This window comes from Ciconia boyciana, chromosome 26 (assembly GCF_034638445.1).
Source record: "Ciconia boyciana chromosome 26, ASM3463844v1, whole genome shotgun sequence".
Classification (NCBI taxonomy): Eukaryota; Metazoa; Chordata; class Aves; order Ciconiiformes; family Ciconiidae; genus Ciconia; species Ciconia boyciana.
Window position 1 is genome coordinate 1,300,524 of NC_132959.1, and position 19,790 is coordinate 1,320,313.

A 19,790-nucleotide genomic window follows, 5' to 3' on the forward strand; every position below is an offset into this window, starting at 1 on the left:
CCGCCACGGGTCGGGGTCGGTGGGATCTCTCCCTCCTGCCGCACCAAGGCTTTGGTGAAGGGCCCCGAAGCCCCCGGGCTGGTCCCCGAAATCCCCAAGCTGGTCCCCCCTGCCCAGCCTTTCTTTTCCTCTTGGGAACAAGGTGCAATAAATAAAGGCAGGAGCAGGGCGCTGCCTGTCGCTGCCTGCTGCTGCCTGTTGTTGGGTAAATAATACCAGCTGGGCTGGCTGCCTGCGCCGAGACCAGCACGCCCGGGGTAAGCACAAGCCCAAGCCCTTGGTCCCCGCCACGGGGCCCGGCTGGGGTGGCTGCTCCTCCCGAGGAGGGCTTGCCTGGCTTTAAATCGAGGGGAGAAGGTCCCTGTCGGCTTCGAAATGTCCCGGTTGGGCTCCCAGCGCCTGGGATGTCCCGTCCCCTGCACCTGGGATGCTCCTGTCCCCAGCGCCCGGGTCTGTCCTGTCCCCTGCACCCCGGATGCTCCTGTCCCCGCATCTGGGATGCCCCTGTCCCCAGCACCCGGGGGGTCCTGTCCCGCGCACCCAGGATATCCCGTCCCCTGCACCCAGGAGGTCCCGTCCCCTGCCCCGAGGCTGCATTTCCCACTGGGGACTCGGTTTCTCCCCGTGAGCAGCAAAGTCTTTTCTTGAGAAGCTTTCGCTGAACCAGAACCCCCCACAGCAGCAGAAGGAAACATGTAAAAGAGGTCTCTGGGGACAGCCCAGCTCTGTCCCCACGGTCACTGTCACCCCTCGGGACTCCTGTCGTGTCTTGGCTGCGATGGAGAGCCAGGCTGCGAGAGCCCCCCAGGTTTCGGGGGGGGACGTGGGGGGCCAGGCCGGCCCCAGGCAGCACACGGAGCACAAGCGGAGGTCACGCCGCTGCCGCCGCCGCCTTTCCGAAAAGGGAAGCGAGAGGCGGCTGCGTCCCCGTGCGCAGCACGGGGGGCCGGGCTGGGGTTTCTTAGGGTGCAGCCCTGAACCTGGGCGCTTTGCACGGCTCCGGGATGCTTTGACTGCAACGGGTCCGTGTGCCGATGCAGAGAAACAGGCGTGCACGTGGCACGCGTGCACGGGTACACGCGTGCCCACGCGTGGCCGCTCCGCTGCCAGCTTTCCCCTGTGATCTCACCAACATTTATTTGCTGTTTTTACAACGGCGGGAGGTCCGGCCGAGCGAGGAGCCCCGTGACAGTAGGTGCTGGACACACAGGCAGTGAGATACCCCCTCTGTCGCGCTACGTGGGCAACAGCTATGGGGGGGGCTTGCGGGAAGCGGGGGTGCTTCTCGGTGGATCCACGCGGGCGACGGTCCCTTCTGCGTCCCTCCGTGGTCCCGGAGATGCCACCCGGCTCCTCTCCAGTGGAGCTGCGTGGGACGGGGCTGGGGACGTGTGTGTCCCCCCCCCCGTGTCTCTGTGGCAAGAGCGAAGCGGGTGGACAGGTCCCACGCCGCGTGGGCATCTCCCCACAGAGGGTCCCTGCGAGGTCCTGGGGGGAGCTGGAGGCTGGGGGGGGGGGCTGGGGAGGGGTGGGGGGGGTCAGTCTGCCCCAGGGGGGTCTCATCCTGGACCTGCAGTGCCGTGCCGCAGCGGCATGGCCTGGCCGGCACCGGGATGTGCCCCTGCCCTCCCCAGTGCCCCCAGACCCGACCCGGCCAAGCCCGGCAGCGGCGGCGAGTGGGAGGTGAACCCCGGGGTCCCGGAGCGTCCCGGGGCATCCGGGGACCACGGAGGGTCCCCCGGCTTCACCGCCGCCGCTGCTCGTCTCTGCCTCGGTCCGGGATCCCACTCCCCAAACAGTCTTGGAGGGCGTCAGACAAGGAGGTTGGAGAGAAACCGGAGGTGGGGGGGAAAGCATCCGTCCGGCTGTCGCCCCGAGATGGTGCCTCCCATCCCCGGAGCCGAAACGGGGGCTGGAGGGTTCGGATTTGGCACACAACGCACTTTACAGCCCTTCCAGGAAATCCCGATGTTCCGGCTCTGCGGGTGCCTGCGGGAGACAGGAGCCCTTCAGCCTCGGCAGCGTGCGGTGAGGGAGGCTGGGGGGTCCCCACATGCAGATCCCCCCGGCACCGGTCCCTTTTTGGGGGCAGAGCCCCCCGCACCTGAGGGCCTATGTCACCTCCTCGGCCGTGTCCTCTGGTGCCCGGCGGATCTGCTCGTAGACGGTGGTGACCGGTGCTTTCTGCGGCGAGCTCTGCTCCTGGTTATTTTCGGGGTGACCGAGGCCCTGCAGCAGAAGTCGGGGGGCTGGTGAGGGACCTGCCCACCCCACTCCCCCCCCGGCCCCGTGGAGCCCCTGTGGGATGCTCTGCACCCATGGGTGCCCCGTGGGGCTGGGTGCCCGCTGTGGCTGGGACACTCGTGTGGCTGGGACCCCCGGGGTGGCCAGGGTGCCCGGTGTGGCCATGACCCTGGCGTGGCTGGCACCCCCAGTGTTGCCGTGACCCCAGTGTGGCTGGGACCCCTGGTTTGGCTGGGACCCCCGGTGTGGCTGGGCCCCCCAGCATAGCCAGGACACTGGTGTGGCTGGGACCCCAGTGTCGCTGTGGGACCCCCAGTGTTGCTGTGACCCCAGCGTGGCTGGGACCCCCGGTGTGGCCAGGATCCCGGTGTGGCCAGCACCCCTGATTTGGCTGGGACCCCCAATATGGCTGGGACCCCAGCGTGGCTGGGACCCCCAGTGTTTTCGTGACCCCAGCATGGCTGAGACCCCCAGCGTGGCCAGGACCCTGGTCTGGTGAGGACCTCTGGCGTGGCCAGGACCCCCCAGTGTTGTTGGGACCCCCGGTTTGGCCGGGACCCCCGCTGTGGCCATGACCTCGGTGTGGCCAGGACCCCCACGCATCCGGGCCCCTGACGTGGCTGGGACCCCTGGTATGGCTGAGCACCCCCCGTGTGGCTGGGACCCCAGTTTGACCGGGACCCCCCAGCATGGCCGGGACCCCCGGCACAGCCCTCCCCGGGTGGCAGCCCCCAGCACCCCCGGGGGCCTCACCTGGTCATTACCTTCCGGGGGGCTCCGGCGCACGATCTCGGCGTACTGGGGGTCAGAGGGGCTCTCCTCGGCGGGCACCGTGGGGGTGGCAGCTGCAGGGGAGCAGGGCGTCATGGCGGGGCCGGGACCCTCCCCCCCCCCCCACTCCCCCCGTCACCCCAAAGCCATGCCAGCTCTCGGAGGGGGCTTCACTTGCCTGGGTCTGCCGCCTTCTCGCTATTCATCCGCCAGCACCAGAAGGCTCCCCCCAAGCTCACCGCCAGCAGGATGAGGGTCAGGACGATGTACCCCGACTTCGAGAAGGACGTCTGTCCCCCTGGGAGGGCGGAGAGAGGCACTGAGCAGTGCCAACCCCCCCCAAAGGGCTGAGCCCACCCCCTGCCAAGCCAGCCGGTTGGGGTCGGACCCCCGAGCATCCTCGGGGCGAGGGTCTCACCTCCGCTTTGGCAGATGGCTTGCAGGTCGAAGAGGACAACCTTCTGGTCGGCGGGGTTGCTGACGGTGCAGGCGTAGGTGACGTTGGCGGCAGTGGGTGGCAGGGCCAGCCGTAGGGTGGTTCCATCCGGGGAGAGCTGGTCGCGGTCGGAGGTCAGGTCCCAGACGACGTTGTCCCTCTTCCAGGTGACGTTGACAGCGCCTTTGCCGGCACCCTGGCACTGCAGCGTCAGGTTGCACCACTCCAGGGTGCTGGCCAGGAGCTGGCTGCGGGTCCGGGGGCTCGGCACCGACTCTGCGTCCGAGGAGGGGGGACGGGTCAGCACGGGACGGCAGGGCTTTCTCCACCCTGCTCATCCCTACCGTCACGCTTGTCCCCAGCGGGGCCCGGCACGGCCACCTCGGGGACCCCTGGGGTGAGAGGATTTGGCCTTTTGCAGAGCTGGAGGGGCTGCAGGCACTGGGCTGCAAAGGTTGGGGTCTCACCTAACCCTGGTAAACCCCATCATTGCTCCGTGCCTCAGTTTCCCCACCTGTAAAAGGGTTAGCACTCGCACTCAGGGCTTTCTATTTTTGCCCCCAGCGCCTCTGCCAAACCCCAGCGTGCAGCCGCTCACCGTAGACGGAGAGGCTGAAGGACTGATCCTCCACCAGCGCCGGGTGCAGTTTAATCCGAGCCCCGTAGACCCCGCCGTCGCCCCGCTCCAGGGCCCTGATCTTCAGCGCCGTCTCGTTGAACATCTCCAGCCGGTCCTTGAACCGGTCCTTGGGGTCGGGGCGCTCGAAGCCTCTGGGGCCGAACTCTGCCACTTGAATGGTGGCACCGGCGCCGGCTGAAAAGCTCCACTCGATCTCCTTCACCGTCTTGTTGGGGGGCAGAGCCGGGGAGAGCAGCACGGACCCCCCCAGGACGCCGTTCACCTGCCGGGGCTGCGCCCGGGCTTGGCCGAAGAGGAGCTCTGCGGACAAGGCAGAAAGTCACTGGGCGCGCAGGGACAAGACGGGGACAGCGGGGACAAGACGGGGACAGAAGGACCCTTGGGGATGGGTCCCTTTTCAGGGGGAAGAAGCAGCGTTTCTCTGCCTGGTCTCTCTGCTGGCCGGTCCCTCTCCGGGCTGGGGACGGGGATGTCCCCCCCAGAAGACCCCGTATTCCGACGGAGCCGCCTCCTGCTCCGGCAGGGAGGGAAGGATGCTGGGTTTGGAGACTGGTTGCCAAAAAAATTAAAGCATCTACTGGTTCAGATGCGGGTGCCCCATCTGAACGCTGCCGTCCCCGGGGCTGCGGCCGGGCTCTCACCAGAACAACGCTCCAACAGAGTCTGGGAGGAGTTCCCAGCCAGCATCTGCAAAACCTCATTGTCCGCCTTAAAACGCGCCTCTGCCAAGATGCCTACGAAAGATCGACAAGGGTTAAGGCGATGGGGGAGAGCGGGGATGGCGGCGGGGGTCCCCGCACGGTGGGGATGCTGGACCCAGGAGGGACGGAGCCACCTCCCAGATGCGGGACCAGGGCGATTCCCGTGGGGATGGGAGTTTGCTGCCTCCATCCCGGGCGGCTCTCCCAGCCCGCGGAGCCGGTTGCAGCCCCTCCGTCTGAGCCTCCACCATGGATTTTTATTTTTTGGCAGCATCGACAGCTCTCTGCAAAATCACACCAGGAGCCGCTCGGCACCACCTCCCTCGCTCCTGGCAGCTCCCGCCTACCTACAAGCTGTCTCCTCTGCCGGCCCCGGCCCCCGCGGCCCCCCACGCCCCTCTGCCACCGGGATAAGAGCCTCCCCTTCTCCCTGTCCTCGTCCCACGCGGGGACTGGGATGCCCAGCCATTGGGACAGCGAGCTTGGGGCGAGCGGCTTTGCCCCCGTCCCGCCTGGGACGGGACCCCCGCGATGGCCGGGGTGATGGGTCCTGCATCGCCTCGGCGCACCCCCCCGCCACCTCCCCTCCTCTCCCCCCACCCGCAGGAGCAGAAGCAGATGTGCCTGTACATTAAAGCAGATTAAACACAGACATCCGAGTGTTTATTTCGTACAAAACCCTCCAGCAGCCTCAAATTACAAGCTGCCTCTTTGCTTTGCTTTATAAGAAGGGCTCCGCGTCGCTGGAGCTTTTGTTGCTCTGATCCTGCTTATCCCAGGATTGATTCCCATTCTTCCAGCCGAATCTTAAACCTGACCGAATTTCTGACACTTCCCCGGGTGACTGCAAAGTTTTCGGGGCCCCGTGGAGCTGCCCCAGCCGTGGGCACCGACGCTGCGTGGCTCTTGCCCAGCCCGGAGGAAGGATGCTGAGCCCGTGCATGGGAGCGGGGGGACATAGGGGGATCAGTGGGGTGGTGAGGGGGGAGCTGGGGGTCCCGAGGTGCCGGGTTTGGGGTCCGGGGGGGGGACAGGAGGGGACAGCCACCGCCCCGAGCGGCAGCAAGGAGCTGCGGGGGCCCTACAGAAGCTCATCAGGCTTCTGATGGAGGAGCTCGGGCAGACGCTCTTCCCCCATCCCCTGCTGCAGCCGTGCGAAGGCTGGAGGTGCACGCGTGCCCTGCCCGCCCGCCGTCCATCTGTCCATCCGTCAGTCGGCCGTGCCTCCCCAGCGGCGCTGCCCACCGCTTTTAAACCGGGGGCTGCCCACCCAGGGCACCGCACAGGCAGCAGAACAGGCAGCAGCACGGGCAGCGACACGGGCACCCTCCCTGCACCCCTCCCGGCATTTTCCACCCTCCTGCGGCACATCCGCCGGCCGCGGCTCTCAGGGGGGGTCCCCACCGGCCGCCCCCGCGCTATTGTACGAGCGGCTGGAGGAAATGACGGCTGGGAAAAGCCGGCTGGTGCCAGGCCTCCGCCGAGCACAGCCGCCGCCTCACTTCCCCGGCATCCTCCCGGCTCATCCTGTTTACCCCGGGATTCCGGGAACTCAGGTCTCTGCAGCCCCCGACCCCACGGCAGGATCCGGTAGATGAGGGATGGGGGAATAAACACATCGATGCTCGATGCGGCGTGATGCATTCGGCACCCGGATTAGTCCAACTCGGGTCTCAACCAGACCCTAAAAAATAGAGCTACGATGCTGATTTTAGCCCGGGGTTTATCCACCATGAGCCCAGGTTTTGCTCTCTCTCATCACCCCCCCACCGCTACGCTCTGATATCAAATAATTTTGATCAAAGAAAGCAGCAGGAAAACTCCGAAGCATCATTAACAGCCTATTTTCCATCTAGCTGGGTCAGATATTTGTCATCGGCGTGGCAGGGCTGGCACCTTGTGCCACAGCCCTCCTGCCCCTGGTCTTGCTCGTGGAGCCAATTCATCGTTAGGAAGATAACCCCCCTCCCCGTTAATCTGCCCGTGCTATTAGGTGCTTTCGGTAGGAATGGGAGGTTTTATGGGAATTATTAAACGTGTGGATTAGCACGCTGGGAATTAAGGGGATTCCTCGCTCCTGCTTTACGTAAGGAGCCTCTTTGCAGCCGGATCTGGCACGGCCTCGGGGGGTTGAAGGGCTCCGTGGGGCGACGGCAGCACCTGGCAGACGCCACGGTAGGGGCGAGGGGACCCTCGTGGGGGGATGAAGCCGGGGGACCCGCAGCCGCTCGGCTGCCCCCTCGTTACGAAACCTCTCGTTAAAGCTGGACCAACTGAGCCAGCGTTCCAGAAACCACCTCGTGCCCGGCCGGGAGCGCAGAGGGATGGAAGGGCAGCATGGGGGTGGGCTGCAATTAGCCCGCAGCAGGCAAGGAGAAGGCAGGATGGGGTCGGCATCCCTGCCCGCAGCCCACCCTGCCGCCAGCCCCCTGCCACGAGGCTCCCGCAGGACGAGGGCTCAGCGGCGGCCGCCCGCGCACTCACCTGGCCCGAGGCCGAGCAACGCCAGGAGCAGCGAGGGCAACCGGGCTTTGCTCCTGGCCAATTCCCCCTCCATTTCTCTTCCTCGGCTCTTCGTGCGGCTCAGTGGGCAGAGTCAGCGGCAGGAGAGACGGGGAGGAGCAAAGCCGCCTCTCGCTGCAACCCGTAGGAAGCCGTGCATCGCGGGGCACAGCCAGCTTATTAATTAGCTCGCCAGAAATGATTAGGTGGCCGGGGGAAGCGCGCAGGACCCGCGCCGCCGAGGGTGGGAAGCGAGGATGGCGGGGGCTGCTGGTGACCCCCGACCCTGCGGCATCCCTCGTCAGCACGGTTCGGTGCCCGGATTAACGCCGGTGATGCCCGGCACAGCCCTGCCAGGTCTCCCGCCGGCCCTGGGGACGACCAAGGGCTCGTTGAAATGGGACTTCCCAATATCAAGAGCACTTCCCTGGGGAAACCCAGGCAGCGGGAGCAGCCTGGAGCTGGGTGGTGGGAGCACCCCCAGCTCTGCACCCAGGGAGGGGTACGGGGGTGCCCGAGCACCCTTGGGTGCAGAAAGCAGCACGGGAGGGGATGTCCCGAGGGGCTGTGAGGTCTTGGCTGCATCACAGGGGACGCACCTGGGGAATAGATGCCCTGGCAGGGTCCGGCGGCGATGCCGAGGCAGCTGTGGACCTGCCAAACCGTCCCCATGGGCTCCCCCACATCCTTACACCCCTCTCCCCCCCTTGGGGGGCTGCAGAAAAGCCTCCCCGAGCCCTCCCAGCCATGATTTAGGAGCCCTGAGCTGCTGCGGGGGCCGAGGCTGGAAGGAAGCACTTTCCATTAGCAGCACAGAAAGCTTATTTTTTATTTAAAACCTCCAGGAACTCGAAGTGGAAAACAGGGAGGGGGAAAGCAACCTCCGCAGCAGGGCTGCTCTCCCTGCCGCTCCCCGCCTACGAGCAAAATCATTAACCTGCACCCAGAGGACTATTAACTCCAGCCCTTCTCCCGGGGCACCTTCAAACGAGGATCCTCAAAGCGCTGGGGAAACTGAGGCAGGCGTGGGGAGGGGACACGGGCCAGTGAATGTCCCAAAACTGCCCGCTGGGGTCCCCCCCAGGGGAGCCGGCAGCCGAGCAGGGGCTGGACACGCTGCCCACGCTGCCAGTTCCTCCCACATCTCTTGAGAGCAGAGGGGAACTGAAAGTCGCTGAGTTGAAATTTCCAGCTAATGGGGAAAACCAGCTGGCCCTGCAAGAGCTAAGGAAGAGGAGGACAACGCGGCTGGATGGCACGAAGGCCATCCATCCATCCGGAGACGGGGCTCCATGGCAAGTGCTCGCCGGGGATGACACCGGCTCCTGTGCAAGGCAGGGGCTTCCTCCTGCCAAATCCTCCTGCCTGCGAGTCGGCGCTGAGGGGTTTCGCAGGCTGGGACATCCAGGGCGAGGTGAAGCACTGCTGTGCCGGACATCCCCTGCGGTCCCTGCGCGATGGGGAGACGGGCAGCATCTCGTCAGGCCGGGTGGGCTGAAGGCGTCGGCGCTGGCTCAGGACTTTGGGAAACACCGAGCAGAGCCGCTGGGTCCATCACTCCCCCGCCATCGCGCCGGGAAATGCCGCTGGCTCGGTCCTCTGTGGGGATGTCGGGGTGTCCGTGGGACTCAAGGGAAGGACACGGGATCAGTCCCAAGGTCGTCGTTCCCGCTGGCACGTGCCACTGCCAGAGCCGTTCCCTGTGGCTGGGACGGTCCATGGGAACGGGCTGCGGTTCTTGGCACGGACGGCGAGGGATGTCCCCGCGGCACGGGGAGCCGGCCCGAAGGGGCAGCCAGGCAGCGCCAATTCAAAGCGGAGAGCTTCGGCGAAGGTGGGCACGGAGGTCTGAGCCGTCGCCTCATCCTTCTTCATCGGGGACGGTGCCGCAGAGGGACTTGGGGAAACTCCAGCGTGGCGGCGTAGGCTGGCAGGAGCACCACTGCAGCCACCGTGGTCCGGCAGCCGGGCCTGACGCCATCCCCTGCCATGGGGAAAGGACGGCAGCGAGGGGACGCCTGGCCGCCAAAACAGCCCTTTGCGGGGCAGGAGGGAGCTCGTGAGTGCCTGGAGATACCAGGAGACCCCCCCAAGACCCTCACCCTCCCCTCTGATCCCTCCATGCCGCCCTCCCCTCCGCTCCAGCACACGCTGGCCAGGTCTACGGATGCCGGGACCTGCAGGTGAGGCTGGTGGTGGGGGAGCCGGGCTGCACCCCAACGTAGAGCACCCCCCGGCAGAGGGGACGCACCCTGACACCCCCCCGCTTCCCCATGGGGTTTCATCCAGGCGACGGTGCCTCTGGTCCCGCTGGGTACGTGGCACTGCAGCATGAGGCGGCACCACGCGGGGCTCTTCGAAAGCAGCCAGCTCTGGATTTCGGGGTTCAGCAGCGGCTCTGCAACAAGAGGGGATTACACACCCCAGCAAAAGCAGATCCTCCCCACTGCCCTCCTGTCCTGGGGGGCTCGGGGACAACCGAAGGGTTGGGAGCAGCCGGGACGTGGCCCAACAAGCACCATGGCCGCGGAGACCGGCTGCACGCCCCGTGCCGCAGCCGGCTGCCAGAGCCAATTAGCTCAAGCGTGCTGGAGCCGGGAGGTCGGGAAACAGCGTGGGGAGCTCAGAGCCGGAGCTGCCTACGTGCTCATCGGCCTCAGCTCGGCAGCTGCCATTTGGCAGGCAAGGAGCAGCGAGTGCCTGGGTGCCGCGTGGGGGGAAGGCACGGCAGGCCGGTGCAGGGCTGATGCCGAGCGGCGCTGAGCCCCGGGCAGGCGGGGGGGGGGCAGGGACCGCGCTTGTTCGCAGCCAGGAAAACCACATAATTTGCTGAGAACTCAGCTCGATGTGACCGCAAATCATCACTTTGCACACACAGAGGGAGGGGGACACGGGGGTGAATCTGTTCCCAGGGCTGGAAACATCCTAGCTGCGCTAGCAGAGGGGCCACGCACGCTGGCGTTTAGTGCCGAAATTAAAGAATTTCGGTAATCTGCATCCCCGCTTTGCAACCACCCATCGTAGACGGAGAGGCTGAAGGACTGATCCTCCACCAGCGCCGGGTGCAGTTTAATCCGAGCCCCGTAGACCCCGCCGTCGCCCCGCTCCAGGGCCCCGATCTTCAGCGCCGTCTCGTTGAACATCTCCAGCCGGTCCTTGAACCGGTCCTTGGGGTCGGGGCGCTCGAAGCCTCTGGGGCCGAACTCTGCCACTTGAATGGTGGCACCGGCGCCGGCTGAAAAGCTCCACTCGATCTCCTTCACCGTCTTGTTGGGGGGCAGAGCCGGGGAGAGCAGCACGGACCCCCCCAGGACGCCGTTCACCTGCCGGGGCTGCGCCCGGGCTTGGGGTAATCGAGCATCAGAAAAAGAGGGTGCAGAAGAGATGTTAAGGGAGGTCCCACTGCCCCGTCCCCCACCCCAGGGCTGCAGGCACAGGGTGACGGGGGGTTGCGTTAAGAGTTACTGTCGCATGCAAATAGGAGTCTGAGGAGTGGCTGGGGGGGGGGGAACCCTCCCGTTGAGCCACGAGGTTCAGACAGGACCCCCTTGCTTTCTAAACTCCTTCTCAGAGAGGAGTCTAGGTGCGGCTAGGTCCAGTCTTAGTCTCAGACTTGGTCAACGGTTTATTTTCTAAGGACTGTGTGTATAGCCGCTTAGCAGAACCAGAGCCCTCTCAGGGCTTTCGCTAAGGCGACAGCATTAATTTACAACGTTAGAAGTCCGGTCGTGTCCAGCGTACTGAACGTCACGATTACGGATTCACTAATAACGCGCTTACACGCCCAGTCTGGTCGTGTTGCGTGAACTATCACGGCCACACGTAAAGAGTCTGGTTGCGTTCAATGAGAACGACCACGGCGAGATCAATGGAGAGTGCGGTTTATTAGAGCAACAGACACACGGGTGCTTTGGATTACCGGTGATAAACTCACTGTCTGCAAAGCACGTGCAAATACCAAGAATATGAGTAACACTGCCGGCTATAAATGCGTTAAAAGATAATAAAGCGACTCTAGAGAGGTTTCTAAGTTTCCCGGGGAGGCACTTGGTATAACCAAGTGTTCGACTCTTACCCAAAGGCGTCCCCATGGGGGGGAAGAGAGGCTCAGCGCGGTGACTGATCCCAGAGGTCGGAGTGGTACGCGATGGTGTCTTCCCCAACGTTCTCTTTCTCTTCTTTCTCCTTTCGGGTGGAGCTTGAGTGACTCTACTCATACATACCTTTGCTTAGGATTGGTGTGAAGTTTTCTTGCTTTGCCTTTAAAGGTATAAGCTAGGAAAATTCAGAGCGGAAGCTCAGTGAGGGGTGGTCGCAGCTTGGAGGCGGGTAGCCTTTGGGATGGAGGTGTGTTCCAAGTCACCTCAGCAGTTATCCCACATGGGGGACCCCCTAAAACCACCCGCAGCGGGGGATCTGGCTGCTGGGGCAGGAGGAGCTGGCCGCAGCTCGGTGGGTGGTGGGACGCTGCGGCCCACCCCAGCCCTCCGTCCCCCGCCATCTTGCAGACGCCTCCGCTCTCGCCCTTCACCCACCTGCGAAGCCGACGGCCACGGCCAACGAGGCAACCCCAAAAAGGCAGACACGGCACCTGCCCGTCCTCGACCCTCGCTGCCTTCTCGTGCAGCGGCAAATCAAAGCGCAAAGCCGCGTTTGCACCCCGGTGTCTGTAACAGTAACTCCCCCCCGTGATTTCACACCTCGTCCATCTCCGCCAGCCCGCAGCTCGGCAAGCTCTTCCTTCACCTCCTGTCCCCACGTTAGCAGGGTCAGAGTGACGAGGAGGGGACGCTGCGTTGCCACCCGCTGCCGTGCCCCCCAGGCACAGCCCCAGCCGGACGGGGAAGGAGGGAGCGGCAACGCGGGCTGAGAAGTGACGTCCCTGCACCACAACCGGGGGACCCCCGCGGCTTTGGGGGTGCCAGCCGGTGTCACCCCCCCCTCAGCCAGGCCTCTGCAGCGGGCTGAGCGAGGCTGGTCCTGGGCGTTGGAGCCCACTTCTCTTTGTCCCCATTGCCGTCACCGCAGCGGTGACAAAGTCTGCTCGGAGCGTGGGCTCGGCTCAGCATCGTCTGCTGGGGGGACGCCTCCAGGCCGGATCCAGCCCTCCTTGCCCACCGTCCCCCAGCCCGCAGCCTCTCCCGTCTTCCAGGCAGCCACGTTCAGGCCGCCCGGCATCATCTCGCAGGCGCTGGCCCCCCAGGCAGCGGTGCCGGCAGCTGCCAGACCCCACATGCCCCAGGCTCAGCTGGCAGGCGAGGCGCAGGAGCGGTGCCCGCTCAGGCTGCGCCCCTCGCTTCGGCTCCCGAAACGGGTGTGAAAGTGCCGGGGCTGAGGCATTGCCGCACGTTCTCCTCGCCCAGCACACGGCTGTTTCTGTCCCTGCAGGTGACAACCCGAGGACGGGAGGGTTCGGGGATTTTCCCACTGCTCCCAGTAAACGACATCGCCCAGATGGAGAAGGATGCGCCTGTGTGGCCTTCCAGCAGAGGGAAGTGTGGCCTCAGGAAAGGACCCAGTGACAGCCACAGCTACTTGTCACTCGCTGCAGACAGAAAACATGTTATTTCGTAGGGATCTTGCAGGTCCCACGGGGCTGCTCCAGCCCAGGGCCTTGCTTTCAGCCCCCGTTCCATGGGGTACCCCCCCTGCAGCCGCCCCATTCCCACCCTGCCCCAGCGCAGGGTCGGGATCTCACCCTGGCAAGCTGATGCCAGCTCCTGTTTCACAGAATCACAGAATTGTATAGGCTGGAAAAGACCTTTAAGATCATCGAGTCCAACCGTAAACCTAACACTGCCAAGGCCACCACTGCACCATGGCCCTACGCACCTCATCCAAACGGCTTTTAAACACCTCCAGGGATGGGGACTCAACCCCTTCCCTGGGCAGCCTGTTCCAATGCTGGACAACCCTTTCCGTGAAGTAAAATTTCCTAATATCCAGTCTAAACCTCTCCTGACACAACCTGAGGCCATTTCCTCTCATCCTGTCACTTGTGACCTGGGGGAAGAGATCGACCCCACCTCTCTCCACCCTCCTGTCAGGTCGCTGTAGAGAGCGATGAGGTCTCCCCTCAGCCTCCTTCTCTCCAGGCTGAACAACCCCAGGTCCCTCAGCCGCTCCCCATCAGCCTTGTGCTCCAGACCCTTCCCCAGCTCCGTTGCCCTTCTCTGGACACGCTCCAGCCCCTCCATGTCTCTCTTGTAGCGAGGGGCCCAACACTGAACACAGCATTCGAGGTGCGGCCTCACCAGTGCCAAGTACAGGGGCACGATCACTGCCCTAGCCCTGCTGGCCACACTATTCCTGACACAAGCCAGGATGCCATTGGCCTTCTTGGCCACCTGGGCACACTGCTGGCTCACATTCAGCCAGCTGTCAGCCAGCACCCCCAGGTCCTTCTCTGCTGGGCAGCTTTCCAGCCACTCTTCCCCAAGCCTGTAGCGTTGCATGGGGTTGTTGTGGCCCAAGTGCAGGACCCAGCACTTGGCCTCGTTGAACCTCACACAATTGGCCCCAGCCCATGGATCCAGCCTGTCCAGATCCCTCTGCAGAGCCTTCCTCCCCTCAAGCAGATCAACACTCCCGCACAGCTTGGTGTCATCTGCAAACTTACTGAGGGTGCACTCGGTCCCTTCGTCCAGATCATGGATAAAGATATTAAACAGGACTGGCCCCAGCACAGAGCCCTGGGGACACCGCTTGTGACTGGCCGCCAACTGGAGTAAACTCATTCACCACGGCCTGGCCATCCAGCCAGCTCTTTACCCAGCGAAGAGGACACCCGTCCAAGCCTTGAGCAGCCAGTTTCTCCAGCAGAATGCTGTGGAAAACAGCGTCAAAGGCTTTCCTGAAGTCTAGATAGACAACATCCACAGCCTTCCCCTCATCCACTAGGCGGGTCACCCTGTCGTAGAAGGAGATCAGGTTGGTCAAGCAGGACTTGCCTTTCCTAAACCCATGCTGGCTGGGCTTGATGCCTTGGTTGTCCTCTACATGCCGTGTGATGGCACTCAGGATGATCTGCTCCATCAGCTTCCCCGGTACCGAGGTCAGGCTGACAGGCCTGTAGTTCCCCGGGTCCTCCTTCTGGCCCTTCTTGTAGATGGGTCACATTCGCTAATCTCCAGTCAACTGGGACCTCCCCAGTTAGCCAGGACTGCTGGTAAAGGATGGAAAGGGGCTTGGTGAGCCCATCTGCCAGTTCCTTCAGTACTCTCAGGTGGATCTCACCAGGCCCCATAGACTTGTGAGCGTCTAAGTTTCCCTCCAGCACACGCTGGTGATCAAAAACCAACTGTTTAAAACCAGAAAGGGCTCCGCAGGTAACGTAAACCGGGGGTGCCTGTGCCCCCCACGGCCACGGCCAGAGCTCAGCGTGCCAACGTTGGGGCCGGATCCTTATTTTGACCCTCTGCGAGAGGCAGAGGCAGCCGAACTCATGATAGCGAAGACGCTTTTGCTCCTCAGAAAAAAAAGCTGCGACACGGTTAAAGCACCAAAGGCTGCTGTGAGTAACTCCTGCACGCAGCAAGAGCCCCGGCTGCGAAAGCGCCTGTTGTGAAGTAGGCCACTGCTCCAGAAAGGGCTGCCGGAGGGGGCTGAGAACACAGGGAGAAGAAAAACGCGGTGTTTTATTATTTATCACCAACGGTTAGGGATAGAGATTCACTCTTACGGAGCACTCCCTCCCGGGGCCAGCCCAGCAGTAACACTATTTAGCACTTTGCAAGTAGCATCTTTCCCGGGAGAGCCCCACGGCACTCGGAAAACCCCGTCCCGTCCCTTTCTGCCTCCGCTCCCATCGCTCTCAGGCGTGGGCCTGGCTGCTGCGGGCGGCTCTCGGGCTCGGCCGTGCCCTCCGGGCCGCTCTCACCAGGGCCGAGCAGCACCGCTCCGGGAGGAGCCCCCGCGCTGCTCGGGGAGCGGCCTGTTGGGGTTCAGAGGGGGCCAGAGGCCTCCGGGGGTGCGTGTGGGTGAGGCTGCAGATGGAGGGGGGGACCCTGCCCACCTCAGCCAGCCCCGGCTGCTGCCCCCCAGCCAGGGAGCAGAACAGGGTTACGGGGGTAGCGGACGCCCCCAAGGTCCCCAGTGCCCCCCAGCCTTGAGGCCCCCCAGCCTTAGGCCCCCCCAGAGCCCCCGGGCTCACGCCCCGGGGCTGGCCCCTCAGCACTCCCCAGCCCTAGGCTCACCAGAGCCCCGGGGCCCGGGCCCCAGCGCCCCCCAGCACCCCTGGAGCCTCCGGCCCCCCTCAGGCTCCCCCAGCCCTACCAAGGGCCCCTTCGCCCCCAGCCCCAGGCTCCTGGGGACCCCCCGGCGCTGCTCCCAGGCCCCAACCAGCGCCATTGCCCCCCCCCCCGGGCCTGGCTGCCGCCGGGCGCCGAGTGATGACGCACGCAGCGGGCAGCGGCAGACAAGCCCCGCCCCGCGCCTCGTTCTCACCTGGCGGCGGCACCACCCAAGTCTCGCGGGATTTCCGAGCTATAAATAGCCCCGCTGGGGGGCCAGCCCCTCAGTGCCCGCCCGGGCCGGGCCGTAGCGGGGAGGGTGGTAGATGGGGCGGGTCTGGGGTTGGAGGGCCTGGAGGGCTTGGGGCAGCGCGGAAGAGCTAGGGCGGTTACCCCGAAGGGGCAAGGCCGAGGCCTGTGAGGGCCGAAGCCTGTGAGGGCCGAGGCTTGGCGCTGAGGCCTGCTCGTGAGGCCTGTGAGAGCCGAGGCCTGTGAGAGCCGAGGCCTGGAGCTGAGGGCTCTGGATCTGAGGCCTGTGAGGGCCGAGGCCTGTAAGGGCTGAGGCCTGTGAGGGCCGAGGCCTCTGAGAGCTGAGGCGTGTGAGGGCCGACGCCTGCTCCTGAGGCCTGTGAGGGCCGAGGCCTGGCACTGAGGCCTGGTCCTGAAGCCTGGCACCAAGGGGGAGGTCTCACCCCCTGTACCCCGTCTCCACTGCACTCAAAGCAGCCGTCTTGCCCAGGGCAGGGCTGTGGCTGGAGGGGTGCCTGCTGCGTCACACTGTCCCACAGTCACTGCCCTCATGGTTTGCTCCCAGTGCTGACCAGGGCGGACTGGGCCCTGCAAGAGCTTCATGCAGGCGGGGAAACTGAGGCCCACAGGCAGCACCTGCCTGTCTCCTGCCTGTAAGTGCTTTGCTTCGCTGCTTCCTCCATCTGCCTGCTTTGGGGGCGCCTGCTGATGCCAAGCACTGCGCTGGGGTGCTGGCGTTAGCTCCCACTTTTCCATCCTGCCACGCAGACAAATTCAGGGAACTTCAACCCTCCCTCCCTCTTTTTTTCTCTCCAAGAGCTCGTGATTTATTAGGAACGAAATCAAATTATATTTTATCACCAGCCTGGGTAACAGAGGGCTGAAAGATTAAATTCCAGCATGACAGCCGGCGGTGAGGGAAGGGACGGGAATCATATCTCTGTTTGGTTACAGCGTGTTATTATCGGGTGCTGGGCTCTGAGAGACAAATTACGGTTTTCTTGAGGGAATCTTAATTTATTTATTTATTTTTTTTTTAACCTGCTGCAGCTGGAGTTAAATTGTGGCTGTCCGTACCCCTCCCCACCCCGGGTAAAGAAGCTCCAGGCTGCGGGGTTGCTGTTTTTGCCAGCACTGGGTGGATTTTGGAGAAAATCCTGGGAGCTGAGGTGGGTACGTGTTGGTTCCCGGGGGGGTCCTCCCTCCCCAAAACGCAGGGATGAGGGCAAGGGTTTCACCTGCACCCTCAAACTTCGGCAGAGACTCTCCCCTCCCGCCTGCCACCCTCCTCTCCCTCGCATCCAGGGGAGAACGAACGTGTGGGAATGGAAGTGAAATAAAATCACGCGGTCCACCCCAAATTCCCCCGCTCCCCCGAAGGCTGCAGCCTCGGCGAGGCCGCGAGGGAAGGGAAGCGGGAGGAAGACGAAGGCGAGAGATTTCTGTGCTGCTGCGAGGAGGCGGTGAGCCTGCTGCCGTCCTGGGGAATAAATTAGAATACATCTCGGGAATAAATTAGCCGGATGGCGAGGAGAGGAGATTTGTTTCCTGGGGAAAGGAGGCTGCTGCTTTAGCAAGGTACAGACACCCCCGGGGCTTGGATTTCGGAGCTGAGCCGATCTCTTTGAAGCTGCCTGGCTTGGTTCGCACGGCGGCGTTCGAGTTAGAGGGGTTATGGACGGAGAAGGAACTTAATGTCTCTCCTTTCCTCCGTGTCCATCCATCCGTCTATCCATGCTTCCATCCGCCCGCTCCTCGCTCCAGCAAAAACCATTAAAAATGACAAAGCACCTTTTTCTTTTTCTTTTTTTTTTTTTTTCTTTTTTTTTTTGTTTTAAAGATGTGTCCCCGGGAGCGGCAGGCAAATTGCTTGGTTCATGCATAATAAACCAGGCGTGGAAACACACCAAGTAATAGGCTACATTTGTAGGGAAACAAAATCGTTAAGCGAGCCTGTTTGCAGGGTTTTCTGGAGAAAAAAAAAAAAAAAAAGATATATAAAAAAATAAAGCCAGGCTGGGTGCGGAGGGGCTGGCAAACCTCCCCTGGCATCAGCTCCGGCTAAAAGCTTTGGCGAAATAGGTCAGCGGAGCCCGGCGTGCATCCTGCCGCCCCCTCGGCTGCTTGGTTGGGGTCCGCAGGGCCAGTGGACCCCCCCGTCCAGCTGCCCCGTGTCCCCGCTGGGGCCGGGAGCCGGCACAGACGTCACCCCAGGTTCAAGCGTTGCTCTGTGCTGGGCATGGGGAAGGAGCTCGTCCCTCCCCGGGGCGGCTGTAGCACCCACGTCCCCAACCCCGCTGGCCGTGCCACCGCCGGGTCCCCCAAGACCTTGCGGACCCCCCCCCGCCCTCACCGCTCTTGTCCCATGGGCGGGGGTCACTCGGGCCCACCCCGTCACGACGCTCCTGCAGAACAAAGGCGACCTGCAGCCCCTTTTTTTAACATTTATATTTATATATATATATATAAAAAAATTAAATATATATAATATATTGTGTTTAAGACTAAAAATATAGTACATAATATTTAAAAAAAAAGGGAAAATGAAAAAAATAAAAAATGGGAGGTTGGGGTGGGGGGGGGGATCACAGATATGTGTCTCTAGGGGTCTAAAACAGCCTGTGCTAAGGAAGGGACCCGCTCGCCCGGTGCCGGGGGGCTCGGCCGTGGCCTGGGGGGGGACCCCGTTCCCACCCCGGGGGAAATTTTCATTTTAAAGCTTCGGCTTCGATTCGCGGCACCCGGGGATGGCTGGGGCGGGACGCCCGTCCCGCGCTGCCGCCGTGGCTATTGCTATCGATGTGGGGGTGCAGCACCTGGGGGGGTGTGTGTCCCCCCGCCCCGAGATGGGGCTGTCCCCGGGGAGGGGGGCACGGGGCGAGGAGGAGGAGGGTGTCGGGGGGTGTAAATCAGGCACCATTGCAAGAAATGGCACGCAGTCCTGCAGTCAGAGGCTCAGGCTGGGTGCGGGCTCAGCACCTTCCAGGGTTTGGCCCGTCCTGACAGTACCTTTTAGGGGGGTCGGGGGGGGAAGGAAGGGGGGCAGGGGACCCCCCGGCCATGCCGCCGGGGCTGCGTTGGCAGCACGCTTCTGCCAACCCCTTCCCGGCAGCCCTTCGAAATCGTACCTGCTCGCGACAAGGCCGGGTCCTGCCCGCCGGGGTCTGGCTCCGTCGGCGGCTGGGAGTGGGGTGCTCGGTGGGATGGGGACCGCAAAATGTGTCCCCCTCCCCGGGACAGACCCCCGTGGGGCGGGCGCGCGCGGGGAGGCATTTCGTACCTAATCCCAGGGGACAGCTTTGGGCGGCGACGTGACCGGGAAGGGCTCCCCACCCTGCGCCTCCCTCCAAAACTCACCGCACCCCAGCGAGACACCCCCCCCCATCCCCCAGCTCCTAAACCAGCATCTGGATGAGCGTTACCACTGCAGGCAGCGAAATCGGGGGCCCCCATCGCCCTGGCTGCCCAGTGCCTCCCAGTTCCTGGAGCTGGGGGGACCGGCTGAGCTCCCGCTCCCGGCTGGTTTGGTTTGCCGTGGCTCAAAACATTCGCCAAACCCTCGGGGCCGGGGCGGGAGCGTGCCGGGGATGGGGCTGCGGAGCGGCAACGCTTGCTGGTGGCTGGGGGGGGGTGCTTACACCCCTTATATACACCTTTATATACATTCATAAGAGGGACCCCCCCCGCAGCCCCACGCCGGCTGGTGCTGCTGGCTGTGGCGGTGGGACGGAGCCGGCTGGTCCAACCGGGTGTTGCTCGAGGTGTTGCTTGGGGTCAGGCTGACACCAGCGGGATGGAAAGCCTGTCCCATAGGTACGGGTGTGCGTATGGGGGGGACGACACGCGGACGCCGGGGGTCTGCTGCTCCGAACTCACCGGGCCCGATCCTCTGGGACCCCTCGGGGCGCCCCGTGCTTGTGGCTCCGAGGGTGGACGTGGGGGCTGTCGGCCGGTGGGACGGATGGGGAAGGGGGGACCCGGCCCCAAGCGGGGGCTGTCCCCAAAGTCAAGGCACA

At 63.8% G+C, this 19,790-nt stretch overlaps 2 protein-coding genes and 1 long non-coding RNA gene across 6 annotated transcripts; 1 reads left to right on the plus strand and 2 right to left on the minus strand.

Annotated features, from left to right (window-relative positions):
- Positions 1 to 1,496: 1,496 nt before the first annotated feature.
- On the minus strand, positions 1,497 to 7,352 carry LOC140644241 (SLAM family member 8-like). Its single transcript, XM_072846871.1, has 7 exons — positions 7,277 to 7,352; positions 4,050 to 4,391; positions 3,434 to 3,727; positions 3,194 to 3,313; positions 2,998 to 3,089; positions 2,105 to 2,229; positions 1,497 to 1,989 (listed from the first exon to the last, which is right to left on the minus strand). The coding sequence occupies exons 1-6, from the start codon at positions 7,347 to 7,349 to the stop codon at positions 2,113 to 2,115; spliced, it is 1,038 nt and encodes a 345-aa protein (XP_072702972.1). The 5' UTR covers positions 7,350 to 7,352; the 3' UTR covers positions 1,497 to 1,989; positions 2,105 to 2,112.
- A 763-nt stretch (positions 7,353 to 8,115) lies between these two features.
- On the minus strand, positions 8,116 to 15,628 carry LOC140644267 (uncharacterized). Of its 3 annotated transcripts, XR_012039769.1 has the most exons (4): positions 15,569 to 15,628; positions 14,245 to 14,898; positions 11,370 to 11,569; positions 8,116 to 10,637 (listed from the first exon to the last, which is right to left on the minus strand). XR_012039769.1 is itself a non-coding variant. In XM_072846915.1 (2 exons), exons 1-2 carry the CDS (start codon positions 11,509 to 11,511, stop codon positions 10,156 to 10,158), a joined length of 624 nt encoding a protein of 207 aa, XP_072703016.1. In that variant the 5' UTR covers positions 11,512 to 13,783; the 3' UTR covers positions 8,116 to 10,155. The 3 variants fall into 3 exon arrangements, 1 of the variants encoding a protein (XP_072703016.1); XR_012039768.1 differs by lacking the exon at positions 15,569 to 15,628 and having other exon boundaries at positions 14,245 to 15,375; XM_072846915.1 differs by lacking the exons at positions 14,245 to 14,898; positions 15,569 to 15,628 and having other exon boundaries at positions 11,370 to 13,783.
- Positions 15,629 to 15,891: 263 nt separating this feature from the next.
- On the plus strand, positions 15,892 to 17,436 carry LOC140644072 (uncharacterized). Of its 2 annotated transcripts, none has more exons than XR_012039737.1 (3): positions 15,892 to 16,427; positions 16,825 to 16,947; positions 17,080 to 17,436. It is a non-coding gene; the product is annotated as an uncharacterized lncRNA (long non-coding RNA). The 2 variants fall into 2 exon arrangements; XR_012039736.1 differs by having other exon boundaries at positions 16,825 to 16,943; positions 17,035 to 17,436.
- Positions 17,437 to 19,790: the final 2,354 nt, after the last annotated feature.